Raw genomic sequence first — 17770 nt, 5'->3', positions numbered from 1 at the left:
TGTACAACACAGGGAAGCAAGAGGCCAACACCAGATATGCAAAATTGTTCTTCATCAACAACTTTGATGCAAATTCACACGCAAGGTGACAGCTGTTCTTCCCAGCAGAGACATTACAGGAAGTCTTATTTCTGTAAGCCAGTTTCCTGTAGTATTTATACCATCTTATTTCACCCCACTTTCCATATACAATACATTTCTGTACTGAGTGAAGCTGCCAACCTTCTGCCATTGAAAACCTGGCACCTAGCTACATCCCTCCCCTAACTGCCTAGGACTAATGATTTTACACAGCTTGTGCTGCCTTATTCTACAGTACCTCCCCTTGTGGGAAACAAAATATAATCCAGTATCTAGTGAACCTCCTTCATGAGGCACAGTAAACCCAGGTTTCTTATTGGCCCATGTACTTTCTAAAAGAGTGCAGGAATTGGCTACCTAGCAACCAGGTGAACATATCATACAAATAATCTGGATCTCATGCAAACATGGGTGGGATATTATAAGAAAACCTGATAAATGTTTTATCCTAACAAATATATTCAAACACATTGATACCTACTGTATACTATCCCATATTTAAAAAAGAGTACATACTGTAGCCCCATACCGTTTATTTCTATTCTGTAAGATAGAGCGGACTGTTCTGATGTCAGCAGGAAGCTGTAGTGACATTATGGAATCCCTTTGATGATATCACACACCAGAACAAACTGTCTACAGTCTACAGTAGCTGCAGTCTTTTGGTTTGTGGCTTCCACCTGCAGTAGAAAACTGTGGGCAGGTTACAAAATATCAATCATGTGATCAATGGCAACTTGTCTTTTCTTATTCTTCGGTTCATGATTATCAGCTTGTGCCTTGAAAATGAGCCACGACGGTGCCATTAAAATGACAAGAATGACAGAATTCCACATGCATCCAAGTGAGGTTACAAGTCAAAAGAGAAAATAAGAAGGGGGTTTAATCCAACCCCTTAAAGGCGGCTCTAAATGTTTTATTATCCCAGTGGTATTGAGCTAACCTTTCTCTGTCATTTCTAGTTAAGCTACGAGGGTTAATGCAGTGAATTCTAGTGCTGCATGTTACAGGAAGCCAAAAATAGTCGACCCCTGTGCTTCTGTAAAGACTGCTGAACTGTACAAAAAAAAAAAAACTGCACACAGAAGCGCTTAAAATACATTATACCACACAGTTTAAAGGGGTGACCTATTGGGAAACAGGCAAGAGTCAGCTATGCATTTTACATTTCATGTAGTTATATTTAGGTTTTAAGATGTTCTCAAGTAGATTAACTACAAATATCCATGTCAGCAGTAGTTCACCTGAACGTATGGCTGGTCCTCAATATATAGTTTCCATTTAGCCCAACCAATCAAAGGCCAGAACTCCATGGTATCCATGGTAGAAGCATGCAGAGCTAGCCTGGTTTTTCTGGAATCAGGAAGCACACACACTGGACAAGCAATAACGATTCTCCTAGCAAATCCAGGAACAGAGTCACATTTATAGATGATACGATCAAAACATTTAAAGCATCAGAATCACAGAGAACGACAGCAAAGAAAATCATAACAAGGAAAGGTAAAGTGGCACAGGAAATGCACCATTAACGGGTTACTCTGTGCAGCATTGTATGCTCTCATGTTCAGGGTCCAGCTAACAATTGAAGCAATCTTGCCACTTGGTACTGGAAGCGTGAAAAACCCTCTACTCACACTTCCTCTGTCCGTGGTTCCGAGAGTGTTCAAAATGTGTCAAGTGGAAATTAAGTTTCATGGTATGACTCAGAAAAAGAAGGGAAAGGCCTGCAGTTTTTAAAGTACTTTTTCTACTAGCCTTGCGTAGTTTCCAGTGGCTATATTCAGTATATTTATTGCACTCTCCAGGGTAAATGCTGGGGTTTCTCCTTTCAGAAAAAAAAAAAAAAAAAAAAAAAAAACCTTTAGCAAAGTTACCTATATTAAAAGCATAGCCAATTGTAATAAAGCATAATGACTGCATGGTAAAGCATAAGTTAGCATTGTAAAGAATAGTGAGTTACGGTAAAGCATACAGCAAATCAGGGCAGGCTACGGTAGATGCATAGTCTAACCATGGGAAAAGCATACTGAAACTGCAAAAGTATGGGGAATACTGTACCAAACGTGTCTAGTTTTAGCCTGAATAAAAAAAGCATGTTATTTGTTCTGTGAAAGGGGGATGCAAAAGAAAAAACAAACATTACTAATGGTAGAAACACTGTGCACGTCATTGAGATCTGACAGAAACTACAAACAGCGGTTTGTGTGAGAATGGACCACATTCACACAGTACAATAAGGGATACTTCAAAACACATGTTCGGGGTTTCACCTCGGAGATGGCCACATTTCTGTTAATGCACCCAATTTCAAAATGGATCCACTTTGTGTATTTATTTGTTGATTTTGTTTCCCGAATCCCGCTTGAAAAAAGCTGGATGTGACAACTTAATGAGGGTTTTCTGGTGGGTAAGTGCACATTTTGATTCAAATGTGCAGCAGAACGGAAGTAAAAAAAAATTTAAATAACGAAGTCTTGGATTTCAGTAATTTTTCAAGATCTGTGTTGCAGGGGGTGGATAAAAGTATATTTTGTGTTTTTCTGTAGCGTTTACAAACTGCTAAAAATACCTTGTTTGAAGTGAAAAGGTCGGGGTGAGTGAGTTTAAAGACAGTGATTTTTTGGGGGGGAGGGGGTATTTTTTTTCCATTTTGCTTTCTTCCAGTTCATTTAATTGTTTTTCATCCAAATTGGTAGTTTTTAAAACACACCTAAGTGAGGTTTTCGTAGTTTGAAACGTGTCACTAAGTTCCACGCGCAAGTTCATAACCCCTCAGCTCCACGCTAGTGCCACTGGAAGCACACCCTGTCACTTTTGCAATGCAACAAATACAACTTACAAAAATCCAAAATACTTAAATGTTTGCCTTATTCTTGTAGATTTCATCAACATCTATCCAAAAATATCTTTGGGTGATCTTTTGGACCCCCCCCCCCCCCCCCCCCCGTGAGTTATTTTGGCCTAAACTTGGTAGAAACACCAAAAACTGTTTTTTATTTAACAGTGAGGGGACTTGAAACCAAAAGCGTTTCACAGAATTTGGAAGACTGGTTCCCAAGGTTCTTACAGCGATACTAACATTTTAGGACCCACATCCCCTACAGGGTAAAGGGTTGGGCTGAAGTTCGTATAAAACTCATAAATTTACCCAAGGTCTGGCAAACAGAGAGAGAGAGAGAGAGAGAGAGAGAGAGAGAGAGAGAGAGAGAGAGAGAGAGAGAGAGAGAGAGAGAGAGAGAGAGAGAGAAGAAGAAGAAGAAGAAGCAGTTATTGAAAGCAAGCGTGGCAGTGACCATCGGAAAAAGGTGCTGGTGGAGACAGAACATGATGTACATTAGACCAAGGAAACTGCAAGCCTTCACTCCCACATAAGCCACTAGTATCTGCATAAGCGAGCCTGTACCTCTGACTTGCACAAAGCCAGCAGCCTGAGCAAAAACATATAACTTAGATATAGAAAAGTATCCACAGCAAAATGGGGAAGTGCAGTTCCTATTTTTGTAGTGTCAAGTTTTCACCTTTTTTTTTCCAGGCAACTTGAAAGCAACAACAAGTAACAGGCAACTTCAAACTTAGTTGCAGGTATGAACAGATCATTTCCAGTTTTAAGAAATATACATATAATTGGATGTGAACAGTGTGACACATTATACATTTCACTTGACTCTCATTGGAAATGTACAGTACAATCCACTACCACTGATGTTGTCCTATAGTTCTCAGAGACCATTTGATACCATGATTAAGATGAAGTACATCTGTACCTTTGCAATGGTGTGATGAAAGCACAGCATTAATTCATTCTTCAAGTACAGTATACAAGCGAAAGCTAACTATATCTCACCATAATCTGTCACTTCAATGTTATATAATGCGTGGGAATCACGGGCACAATTGCCTGCACGGCCTATTCACCATACATTAAGCTGCCACATTAAGTTAGGATGCAGCTAATTAAATGATTTAGCTACAGTTACTGTTCATGCAAGTCCTGCATTGTTAACAGGATACTAAATAAGGGTCTGTGGTTACCATGTATTAGTAGTACAATTCTAACACCAAGAAGCCTCAAACTGTGAAGAATGACAAACCACAGTATGAGGATGCAAATGTATTCAGCGAGAAAAACTTTTCAAACTCATGTTTACCACACTGTATCTTCTACACTGCAGTAAAATATTGAGTAGAAACTACTGCTCTCTTTACAAATCCTATTTGAGAATAAAGAACAACCTGTGTGTGTTTCCTATGTAATCTCCTATTTTGATTGCAACAGGGTTGATATGGTTCCGCCAAAATACTACACAAGCCTAAAACAAGAGAATACAGTAGGAATTCTGAAGTTTTTTTTTTTTGATGGGTCATTATACTGAAATACTTTTAAGAGAAGCCCTGGCAATGCCAGCTCTGTTGCTTTTATGCCCAAAATACATCTGAAGAACACATTCTTCCACAAAGAGGTTCATGTTAACAGCAGCAGTTCAGATTATTAATGATAGCCTTATGAAACAATACAGTACAGTGGTACACCGTAACTGGTTTGCTTGCTATTTAAAGACTTTTCAAGTCCGTTTTTCTCTCATTAAATACAGTTCTATACTCAAGAAACGGTTCTAGAGAGTTTTTGGCTTCTTTAAGTCTACGTAACAGGATTGTTCAGTTGCCCACCCCATTGGACAGAGTTCAAGTTTTGCGAATAGGAGCCAATATAAAAGCATCATTACATGAGACACATTGACCATCATGGATATCTATTTGGGATCAGTAGTGTTGCTAATGTTGTAGTTGCTAGGTTTATGTCTGCTAAGCTTCAAAGTATATTACAGAGCAGTCATAACGCAGTCAGTATCCACTGTGAGCTGGTGCATTATTACCCAGAACAACCTTTTCAGCTTAAAGAGCATTTTTCAAAGACACACACTGAATAAAACCGAATCGATTTCTGGCTGTACCCTTAAATAAATTTGTTTTACTAAAAATGTAAATCATCACCGGACTAAATATCAGCAGAAACGCCTATTTGTTCTACACATGAATGACTTTTTTTTTTTTTTTTTTTTTTTTTTTTTATGCCTCCTTGTTCTACACTGAATGTCTTTTTTTTTTTTTTTTTTTACACTCAGCTTTGATCTTGTATTCTATGTTATGGATGTGCATGCTGACATTAAAATCACCTTGTATGGAATGTTATAGAAATGTACAGGAAGCTACGACTGAGAAGGTAATCTAAGACAGGCCCGTCAATCAGAATCAAATATAAATATCTATGTAATAATAAAATAACTGAACATATGGATCTATATTTGCATATACAGCGCAAATTAACTATAGAACTATTGATCAAATTCACTTCATTTCCATGTGCAATTGCAAGTCCAACGTTTACATTTTCCCCATATGGCTATTGCAATTAAAATAAATAAATAATAAAATACAAACCTCATAGTCTATTCTAAATATCACTTACCCAGCCTTCAAAGGTCTCTTCAGTATTGACGGTGTTGATCAGGTCTTCAAACATGATTAAGCAATTAGCTACAAAATCATCATATCCAATCGGGGTGTCATGGAACACCGCCAGCTCGATCTTGCGCCCATTGTTGATATTGACACAGAATTCCTCGTTGTATGTAGGTCTGTTGGTCTTCTGTTTGGTGTGAGTCTGCCCTACTCTCCCCTCGTCCACATTGATTATTATATAGGGATCTAGCAAGAAGGGTGTTTTACTGAAAAGTACTGAGTGCCTCAGGGAAAATTTGGTGGGTTTCAGATCTACTGCTTCCCCGATCCTCAGTTTTAAATAACCATTAAACCTCATGTTGCCAATATTGGTTTATAAATTCCTGAATTCAGACGGAGAAAAGACACCCGAGTCCTTTGCCATTTATACAAAAGAAGGTTTCAAGAAACTTCTGAATACTTTTTTTTTTTTTTTTTTTATATTCTCATGAAAGAAAAGTTACATAACCAAAAGAAGATGCTTGTCGCAGGTGATCTCTTTTGCGCGCTGTTTCTTTCTCCGAACGCAGACCATTTCAAATAACAAGAAGAAAAACACCAGGAAAATGCAACAGGTGCAGCGCTGTCGCCGTACTGGTTCGTGCTTCCCAAGAACGTTTATGCTGCTCGATTCACTTAACCTATCTTTTCATCTGGCTTCACCAGTCAAACCTGACTGACTAATGTGCGTGCAGTCATCACGCTGTGTTCTGCCCCTTGGTGGTGTTATCCGAAACTGATCAAATCAAATCGCTTTTCTCGCAAGCAACTCATCCAGGAAACCCTTTGCGAAAAACTCCGCACGAGGAAGTTATGGGATTTACAACAAACAAAAAATAAATAAACAAACACATCAGCGATAATAACACCCTCGAGAAGCGTAAACACTAGTTTCCGTACAGTATGCACTTGAATGCTGAGTTCTGCAAAGTTTAAATCTAACCCATTTCTTCACCTCTTGCCTTATTTAAAGAGTTCCATGCAAATAACGAAAAGCTGACGTCTCGGAACATATGTAGTTTTTTCTCTATGTTTCTGCCGCTTGAATGTCAAAGTCTGACAGCGTGTTGGGACTATAACTACCAGAATGTACCACGTTCTCCGGGTTTGACAGCTGCTGCTTTTCGGAGGACGAGGTTCAAATGATTCTGCAAATTAGCTTTCTGTATAAATAACATGCGCTCGTACAGCTTGTAAATTTCAACACAATAATATACATTCTTGTACCTTAGACTGTAATTGTAGTGGATAGAAAGTGTAGCATATTGACAGCTAAATTCAGAACTGCAAGTAGGTACAGTCCACCTGTTCTGGGTTAGTGTTAAATTGGTATAGTATGATTCAGTGCGTTTGTAAATCTAGCATTATTTCATCGATTTTCTGCTTTACCATAATAAAGTACACATTAGCAGGTTGTTGGGCTTTTACTTTCCCCCAAAATGCCTAGCTACAGCAGCCCGGACCATTCGTCCAAGCATTGTTTAAAACTATATACATTATTACCATCATGCCAACGAGAACGCCTTGTCCTTGAATCACTGCGCAGCTTGTGTTTGACCATCGCTACAGGTGCGCTGTTGTTACGGGAACAGGGCACACATAAAGTGGGAAATAGCGTCACCTTCTGGCAAATGTTCAGATAATCTTTATGTTTCCCGAGCCTGGGGAAGTACTGCGAAATAGGCGAGAGAAAGAGGACGATAAGCAGGAGAAGGCAGGGAGGAGGTAAGAAAATACAACATTTTAAAAACTACACTAGCGCGACATTACAATATATGTAATTATAGTTTACTGGCAGACAGATTTATGTAAACTACTGAACTTTAGTAAACTTTTTTTTTTTTTGTAAATGCAGCCTCCATTTCTTCAATATTTTAACCTTATCTGCATTCTTCAGAAAGCTTACATATCCTAAATGTTGTTTTAGATTAATTTGAACTCTTTCCATTTTGAACCTGCTTGTCACTAGACTGCCATATCCGAGTTTTATAAATGGCATCGCCAAGAACTGTTAAAATATTATATTATTATGCTAAACTATTACAGTAGTAACCCAAATAGGACAACAACTCAGGCAATCTGCAATTTGATTGGGTGACCAGTTTTACTGCAGCTCAGTCACCTCCATCACCTACGCCCGCCCCTTCCTGCTTGTGCCAAGGGGGCATGTCAACTATAAGCTGTGGTAGATGTGCTTTATTGTTTCTATATATCAAAGAGTGAGTAGATTTGGTCACTAGGATCCAGGAGAATGTATGTTAAAAAAAGTTAAAGTTTTTTCAAAAGCATGCCTCTATATTGCTCTGCCATTATAGTCCAAAAACCACAGTGGCACCGCAAGAATTTGATTTATGAAGTAGGAGAAAGGGTTATGGAGCTTCTGACTTGGAAAGAATGAAAGATTGCTAGAAAATAAAAACTATGATGTAGTGAAAATCACTGGGGTCTGCTGATCTCAAGAGTGTTTTTTTTTTTTTTTTTAAATCTTTTATATAAATAAATGTAATAAAAAGGCACAATGTTCTTTAACACTCGTCCAACAAAAACCAGACCTCTCGCTCTTAAAAAAAACACCCCACTCCAAAATGCTGTGGAGAAGAAAAAAAAAGACTTTTGAGTTTCTCTCATAAAGAGCATTTGTTCGCTGTTAGTTTGGTTAATTTTTTTTTCAACTTAATTTCCTCTGCTTTCATTAGGTTTTAATACCAGGAGTGAAGCAGGAACATTCCATGGTTTTACTGGGCTCAGTGTTTTACTGGGTCCAACTCTTTATAAAGACCACCTGTCTGCAAGCAAGCCTTGTCCAAGACCCTTCATGTTTCTGTGTAAGGCAGCCAGGATCTAACAATTCACACAACACAGCCCTGAAACGAGGCACTGGCACAAAGGCTTGCTGCAGTAAACTAGAGTTCAAATATAAAAATGAGTTTCCACAGGATCTATGGAATCCCATTCAGCATGTATGTACATTAGCTATCAGAAACAAAAAACAAAAAAAAATGATTTAATCAAAATCATGGCACAGATAATTATCTTAACATGTTATGTTTCCAGTTTTGTGGTGCTATATGTATTACCTATTAAATTGCTATAACCCATAGCAGACCTAAATACTGCCAGCGTTTAAATACTAAACTGGGATCAAACCTGTCATTGTGCTTACTTTTAAAGACCAAAAATACACTTAGGAGGCACACACACACCCTTAGAGATGTTGGTTTATTCAAAGCCCCCTTCCTTTAGTGATTGAGATCAGTTGAAAATAGCATTTATACTGTGTCTCTGGATTGAATATCACCATAGAACATGGGAATAACATGTTCTGTGTTTTATATCAAATCCCAAGTACAGCAATGGCAGGACACAAACTTTGATATTCCTACTGCCCCTTTATGTGATTTTCTTAACAAGATCTCATACCAACAATAATATTGTTTAGATCATCTTGAAACTTTAAACAGCACAGCAACCAATTAACCCATTTTCAACCTTATTGAAAGGAGAAAAGGGCGGGTGGGTTGTGTCTCCTTTAAATGTGACGGCTAGTAAAACTTAGCTAACAGAGTTGACCTGTATGTGATGTATTTTTAGCCCTGGTCTCTCTTGGCAGGGGTGTTACTGTAGTGAGCCCAGGACCAACAAACAGGAGCAGGCAAGAGAGAGTGCATGAGAGAAAAACAAGAGAGACTGTAAAATATTGTGCCCGTGGCCTTGGTATTACCTCACAGCGCAGCACAGCGCAGTACAGTAGGCTGCTAGCTCGTGAATTGAGAGGCAGTCTGCATTCTTTGAATGAGGTAAGCGTCCTCATGTTTCCACGCTTTGAAACTATTTGTGGCGCAGTGTATAATGATTAGTTTTTAATTGCCTTTCACTGCTACAGTTAATTTGGCAGTAAAGTAGAGGCCAGGCCCACTTGCCATACATCTGTTTCACATCCATCTTAACCACCCATGGTGCCTCGAGAGAACCCCGGCCGCTACCAGGCTACCAGGAGTGATTTCTCTGCCCTTTGGACAAGATGAAAGTAGTTAATGCACCCCCTCTTGTTTTGTTTGATGGCCTGTTTTAATGCAGTAAGCAGCTGTAGGGTGAACCGAGGGCACTTTGAATGAATTACTGTGAAGGTTAAACAACTCCTGATGGCAGCAACAGCCGAGCAGGGGCGAATACTGTTTGGGAATAAAAACAAAGAGGCCGGGCTACATCTAGAAGCTGTGAACGATGCATTACGATGTGACAGGCAAGGAAGGGTGCAAATGCCAATTTATTTAGATTTTAAGTTACAAGTAAAATTGCTGTCACCACGGTGAGGTCACTGGAGTGGACGTTGCTTTACAACATCGATTACCACAATACCCCAGTAGGTCATTGTTCGCTTTCATTTTAACTCAAGCCACAGCGTGAACAAAAAAAAAAAAAAGAATCAATATGAGGATTCCATATTAATACCTTATCAATAATCTCTGCACCCCCCAACTGTTGAGCTCTGAACATTTAGAAGTTCTTTTAGAATGACTGCAGTAAAAGTTTCTCACCACCAGAGGGGGCTGTTTTACAAGACCCCAATTTACACATAATTTAATTGCATTGTACAGTATTATACAGTAGTCATGAGCATGTGACTGTATGAATGTAGTATAATTGTTTTGTCTGAATGGATTTCTCAGTTATCTTTTTAAAAGTGTTTTATTTATCTATTTTTATAGACAGCCTAAGTAAACCTTATTATAACATGTGTATACAGTTATATATATTTTTTTTCTAAAAGTACACAGCCAACACAAAATCTATAATGTAGCAGTGTTATTTATTAGTGACAAGTGCATTTTAATACAGTTACCTCCACAAGGTGTTGAAAGTGAATATTAGTTGCCGTGTGACAGTCTATAAGTAGCTAAGCGGTACCACTGCAGGTAACGCTAAAAGTATTTAATATAGTAAAATGAAAGCAATTCATTCTTTAATTAAACCTCTAATAATTGTGTTGGACAAATAAAGAAACTGTCCAACACATGTTAAATCTTCAAACACACTCATAAATTTCAAGATAAAACAAAACAATGCAAAACTAAGTCAAGCAGTTCTTCCAATGCCTTTATCAGTGTTTTACCTCCTGTAAATGCTCAATAGTGAAAGCTGAAATGAATGTGTGTGGGGTGGGGGGCAGACATCTAGCAAGAAGTAACAGCTCTAGATGTTAACGTCGTTTCTGTTAAGTGGTTCCACAACTTAAGAATGAGTTTTCCTTCTTCGTGTACCCTGGTTCAAAGAGGGGCTCTCGCTGCTCTGTGGACTCATGAAAACCCTCAGTGCAAATGGGTGCCTCTGACTTCTGTGTATACACTGTGCCCACTGTGTGCAGAGGCACATATAATCTGTAAAATGTCAGCTTCAAAGTCGCTTCGTGATTGGTGTTAACCCTGACCCCTGACCTACTCCACTTGAGCACTCAGGCTCTCTTTGCCAGCTGGTTTAAATAAATGTGTTTCATTTTGAATACTTGGCCCCAAAACTTTTAACATCCACACTGCACATCACTGGATTGTGCTTGTACCTTCTGCATTTCAACATCACCATAAAAACATCTTACTCTGACTCCTGAGGTTATCAGGAAGAAAATCAAACGGACATAAGTAATATATATATATATATATATATATATATATATATATATATATATATATATATATATATATATATATATATCTATATGTGTTGAGCTCGTTAAATTTTGTGTGATGAGCAGTTTAACTGTTTGTGTTGGTGTTTCTGTTTAGATAAATATTTGCTATACTTGCTAAATAAATACTAATCAACCACTTTTAAAAGTTCTAAAATGTGGTGGTTTAAAAATGGCTTTTTGTTAAATTTCTTTAAACATTGTGCATTTACTAGTAGTGGCCCAGTTGCAGAGGTGGCAGCAGTAGCAGTTGCTCACCCCTAGTGGTAATTTCTAAAACCACCTCACTTCAGAAATTCAATTTTGAAGTGACTGAAATGCCATGCTTGCTGGAATAGTTTGCAAGCATGGTTAATAGTGACCCAAGCAGAGACAACAGCAGAGCATATTAGAGTACACGCTTAACAGGCTATTCAAGTGGTAAGAAATTAAATATCATGAACATGTAGCTAAAGTGTTGCATTAAGGGGCTGGTATTTTTTAAAGTGATAACCCTACTGTTAGAAATATGCCCAGTTTGTTACTGTGACCTGTGTCCCATTTCATAGCTGCGTTCTTAACTGGTAATGTGAAAATAAATAGTTTCAGATATATGCAAAGTATATCAAATTGCCACAGCATTAACTGGGTTAACCCTTACAGTAATACGTACCTTAATCATGTTTTCAAGTTGTATTTAACAAAAGGAAAAGTCTACACAGTGTTGTTGTGGAAACATTACATTACCCTAGAAGAATGAGCCTGAATCCATTTAGTTTAGTTTGAACCAGTTGTATTCCATTAAACCTGTCTGGAATCCCTGAATCCCTCCCTAATACTCTTACAGTCATGTGTGTTAGGACAAATAGGCAGTTCCAAAATAATGAAAACGAGGAGCTGCAGATTCAATTCAACCCAAAACCTGCTATTCATTGTTAGTCCTGCAGAGGGCAGAATATACCTGCAGTTGAGCTCTTGACTTGGGCTCTATTTTTGGGAATGGAATTAGCGCCAGTGTCGATGCCGCAGTAAGTGAATGTGCCTGATTGCACTTGTTGTTCACCTCTGGGATCTGGTTTCTCTCCAGCTAGAGACTGGCAGCTATTGGGATTTGGCAGCTGCCGCGTAAGGGGTCACAGCAGCAGGAATTAGACATCCTCCCCAAACCAGCTGAACTAACAGTTAATGGTGAGTGGGGCTCCGAGAGTACTGGGCAGTAATAGCTTTGACTCCTGCCCAAGAGACACCCTTCAAACTCCTGCCTTCCAGCACCCTGCACACTGTGTAAGAGAGCTGGGGCAGGCCTGCTTTCCTTTGCAAGAGATGCAAAGAGGGAGTTTCATGTTAAAAGTTTCCATTGACTGATTGAAATCCCCTAACTTTTTTATTACTTTAGAAATACAATTGATATCCAAATTGGTTTTGATTCATATGACTGTTACTCCATGTGTCAGCTTTTGATTTTCAAATCGATTAGAGAAACTGAACTTCCAAAGAAATGAGGCAGTTAGGAAACGCAGACATATTTCAATGGCATTGTTGTTTGTACACTGGGGTTCAAGTCCCTTGAGCAGTTTACAGATTTCAGGGAAGATTGCTGCAGAACGATTCCCCTTAGTGCAAGTATCAAACAGGTAGCAGACTGACCCAAGAGGACAGTAGGGTTAGAATTTTGTAACCTATGTTAAAGTTTCTTAATTCAGATTAAATAAACATGGCATAGCTGTTGAAATCATCCTTTTTCATAGTAAAGCTTTTGTATCAACTGTATGTATGCAAGAATGTATGTATTATTTTTGATGACATCATATTAGCATGCATTTATTATTGTTGACACAGTATTTTAAGTGCACTCATGCCATTGGTTGCTGTTGTATTAGTTGTTGTTTTATTTTCTTTGCAATTATGCAACAGATGACTGACAGTAGGCTGGCATTTTTACAATGCTGAGATGGAAGTTGTTTGTTCATGCATTTTATAGCTGGTTTTGACAGGTGACAGTTAAAGAGCCAATTTACTGTGTGGAGAAAGTCACAATGCAAACAAAATGGTTCCATTCAAGCAGTGACAAACCTTTTAAAGAGCCAGTATCATAGTTTAACCTTCATAGTGTTGTTCATGCATTCTGCTTCAATTTTAAACAGTTTGACCGCACCTAAAAAAGTTGTCGTGCTCTGCTTTGCCGTTCTCTCGTTTTCCTATTGCAGAGAGACCTGTCTCCAGCCGGGTTCCCTGAGCGAATACTTTGTGCGTTTTCAATTTTCATCCTGGAAATAAAATTCCAGCCATCAAAGTAAAGATAGGAAGATAAAATGCACAATACTGTACCAATACAATACTTTTGATTGTGAAAAGGTACAATATACAGTCGACCTATATATTTTTTGTTCTGATGACCTCATCTTGCCCTTCGCAGTGTCGGCACACACATTTACCTTAAAGGTATAGCGCACTATATAGTTTTTAGGTATTTGAAGGCAGTTGTTTTATTAATCCCACGTTGAAAGCATCATCCTAAAATTGTTTAGAAATCTGAATTTGATTGTGAGACAGGACTTGATCATTGTCGGGCTTTATTTGACGACATACTGAATGGACTAGGATCACAAAAAAAGTGAGTCCAAAATTGTTCCTGTGCAAGGCCTTGTTCCTGTGTAAGGCCTCATTCCAGGAAGCTTGCGTGGGGGAGTCAAGTGGGTGGCCATGGATATAGCGGTATCCAAACACACTGAATTTCTCAGAGTGGGCTGACTGTGGATCACTAAATATGGCTGTTTAACATCATCCAAAGAACGTGTTAAGATGGTGACAGAGCTTAATGGGGTTTTTTTTTTCTCCCCACTAAAACTTCAAAATCTTCAAAACATTCACAGTCTCATTCATGAATAACAATTAAATGAGCCCAACATGATTTTGCACATTGCACAGAACAATAGCCATGACAAGCAATTAAGTTTACTCATCTTGTTTCAACAGAACAGCTCACTAGGACCACAAATAGTTACAGGTTGACTGTAAGCCAGTCTCTGAAAAGAGGTGCAGCTTAACTTTGATCTTTTAACAGTAAAACAGTTGAATGCTCCTTGCGTGTAGAAAGCATCCCTGGTCAGGAGTTTGTTTAGCTGCTCATGAGAATGAAAAGCTCCAGTGTTTCATGTTTGACAGTCACACGCTGCTCCCTGCTGAATCCATTACCACCACGCTCTGGTAGGTGGGAGGAGGGCATTACTGCAAAACCTGCGGTGTCACAGTTCCAGGAATCACAGCTGAAAAGGAGAATTGATTTTCAGTTGCTTAATCCTGCCAGGTTCCTGGCTGACACTTCCTTTTTGCTTTCAAAAGAAGCTTTTAGATTAAATATGAAAGAATATGTTCCAGATGTTTGGGAAAACACAAAATATCATGACTAGTTTTAAATAGACATTATGCAAACACATACACACCGGCAAGCAATTTTGTAGGGATAATACGAGATTTTTCTTTTTAAATTGTCATTAACCTTTTTTGAGACTGATGTGGACAGTCAATAAAAAACATACAGTACTTATGGTAGCGTCCTGTTGTATGCTCACTGTCAAAAATATCATCAGCAGGACCCTTTGCCCATGGATCAGACTACTAGAGGAAACTAGTCCAGTGAAGATATGTACAGGATCAGTGAAAGCAGATGTGTCAGCTAAGAAGACACCTGACCGCAACAATAAGATACAACCAAGCTTTTTTTTGGTCAGCATCAGGTCTGATTTTGTAGTTCAAGAGTTTAATAAAATCAGCAGACCTACCTTTCAGGATCAGCACAACATTGTGAACTAAAGAATGGCACTGAACTTGTCATCCTAGTTTGTGGCTAACCCTGAAGCTATCCGTTACGTCAAGTGAGCTGTGCTTCAACTTGTTAGAGTTTAGGAGCTTGTTTGGACTCTCTTGGAGAACAAAAATCTGTTTTTTTTCCTCTGCCCTTTTTAGGTTTGTCTCCAGACCGTTTTGTTGTTAAATTAGCACATTTCGGTTTTGTGGTTTTCACGAGGCTGGGGAACCCCCTCTACCTTAATGAAGGCTTTGTCTGTGGCTAGAACGCCGCTCTTGACCTTGCCAGGACCGCGGGCAGAGCTTGATTTAGTTACTTCGTTCCGCTAAGTCCTGACCCTGGTCATAAACTCCCACTGCAGTTAATAACCAAATTATTTGCCAACCATGCTCCTGCTGTTAACTGTAACTCGCCTGGCTTAAAACTCACATCAGGGACGGGAACCTCAATAACGTGTGACTTCAGGGATATAAAACTCTGACAACACTATATATAAAGCATTATGAACTCTGTGGGCATGACATGAGGGAGAGTATTGGGAAAACAGATGTGGGGTCCCCTAACAAGCTCCAGGCAATTCCTCTCGGCTTGCTCAATAGCTGTTCCAGAAACGTGTGGGTGAGGACAACATTGTTCTCAGGATTTATAGACTAACCTTTCACTTGTTGAACCTCGAACCAAATTAGGAGGGTCGGGGTGACTAAACCCTAATTTCTCTTGGTTAAGAATGTGTCGGCTCAGGATAGAGGAAGCAGTCTGGATTAAGACCGTTTTAAAGGCCCTATGAATTTACCCATTCAAGAATGTTATTTTTGTGCAACAATTAAGAGGGCAGAGTAGAGTAAAATGGCTTTTGTTGTCTACAGCAATCTCTTCATCTACTAATGAACTGTATACCAAAAAAGTCTTAGAGATAGATTTGTGCTGTCGAGAAAACTATTTCTTGATCATAAACGATCTGTGCAGATTGTAATCAACGTGCCCAGTTCTTATAAATACATACCAATGTTTTTATATCAGCAATCCTATTGACATATTGAAAAATCCAATTTTGTTTTCAGAAAGGTACACATTCAATACTGAGCATACAGGGGTGTCTGAGCTGCCTTCCCAAAGCAACATAGTTTAGACACCCCATTGAATTGCCACATTGGTCACTATGGTCTAAAACTTTTAGATGACTTTCTCTTGTGGACATTTAAAGTCTTGTGCTACTCCAGACGTAGTGGGGAATGCAGATCCGCCAACAACAGAATGGTGCTCAAGCATCTCCTGCATTAAAATTGTACATGACACTGCACAAGGATGTAGGTGCTTTCTATAGTAAAAAGCAGTGACTTTGTACCAGCCTGACTTTCCTGCTGATCTGTTCATTTATATGTCTTGAAGACGCTGAATCTAATCTGTAAGCGTTTTAAGTGAAGCGCAGTCTGCAGTGGTTATGAGTCTTCTTTTTTTTGTCCCCTAGGACTTTACAAGCAGCATATTAAAATGTGAATAAAACCAAGGCATATAATTTACTATCATAAAAGTTGATTTGGTGCTAAGTATCCATTTTCACAGGTCTACATTTCATACCGTAGCTCATATTAGGAATGAAATCCAAAACTTTAATTTAAGCACCCTTGTGAGGCTTGAGAGAGTTTGCATTGTCCCAGTCAAGTCTAGCCAGTCTGAATAAAAATACCACAATAATAACCATTTAATGAACTAAGCAGAGAAAGTTCAAACATCATAGCACTTGAAGGGGGTATTAAATATTCAGAACCGTGCTTTTGAGGCCCACTTCTCTGACGGTTTCATATTTTAAAATGTAAAATGTAAAACCGTGAAACGGTGCTTGTTTAATCTATATAGCTCTGCATTTTCCAATGGCAGCCCATAAAAATTCTTGAGAAAATTTACAGTGGTTAGCTCAACTCAGAGAAAAAAAAAAGAGAGAGCAAGCGAGAAGGACTTTGAGCCTGAGCAATAATAATGTGACATTTTCGTTCACAGAGACTGGGTACGTCTCGTTTTTGCAAGCAGGCTTTCCATCAGAACTAATATGAACCAGATGTAAGAACTACCACCGCCAGAGAGGCGTCGCTGCAGTGTTAAGGAATCTTTTGAACGTTCAGTAAAAGGATAAATTTACTTGAGCCCCCACATGGCTGTCTCTGAACTGGTGGCTTCTGAATCAAACGCTAATCCCTTTTGTTCTACACATTTAAATACCTTTGACTACCTCAGATGAATTAATCACAAAACATTAGGATATTAAGTAAGCTTTTGTCCAGCAGACCAAATATATTTGGGTTGCCCACACTTAAAAGAGAATACTGTGTGGAACTAGAAATCATCACCAACAATATTTCGTACAAACAATATGACAACAATTTTAATTTGTCAAAAAAGTTTTTAGTTTTTTTTTACACACAAGACATTTAACTTGATCACACACTGTAGTAGTCAAGTGATAATGTCCTCCCTTTTGTACATTGTCTATAACTTTGCTTTGTTTTTATAAATAAAAAAGAGACATTGTCATTCTTTTCCCCATAGAAAGGCCTTTTCTTAATAAAGGAGAATGAATGGCATACATATTTTGTCATACTATTAATTTAAAGGGCCATTCTCCCAATCTGCTTTTGGGTGTAGACAGTTTGTAAATTGAATGAATGTGTACAGTTGACCCTATCTTTCATTCTGTCAGTGTTCATGTGCATATGTTGATT

At 38.6% G+C, this 17770-nt stretch overlaps 1 protein-coding gene across 1 annotated transcript in view; it reads right to left on the bottom strand.

Annotated features, from left to right (window-relative positions):
* The window catches only part of LOC121329580 (protein kinase C eta type-like), a 38889-nt gene extending 32451 nt beyond the window's left edge, over nt 1-6438 (bottom strand). Inside the window, exon 1 of the mRNA XM_041275230.1 lies at nt 5552-6438. Coding sequence (XP_041131164.1) covers nt 5552-5902 — 351 coding nt within the window. The 5' untranslated portion in view covers nt 5903-6438. The remainder of the gene's footprint in view (nt 1-5551) is intronic.
* Nucleotides 6439-17770: the final 11332 nt, after the last annotated feature.

The sequence above is a fragment of the Polyodon spathula genome, chromosome 17 (genome assembly GCF_017654505.1).
Source record: "Polyodon spathula isolate WHYD16114869_AA chromosome 17, ASM1765450v1, whole genome shotgun sequence".
Lineage (NCBI taxonomy): Eukaryota > Metazoa > Chordata > Actinopteri > Acipenseriformes > Polyodontidae > Polyodon > Polyodon spathula.
This window is presented reverse-complemented; position numbering and strand designations above follow the sequence as displayed.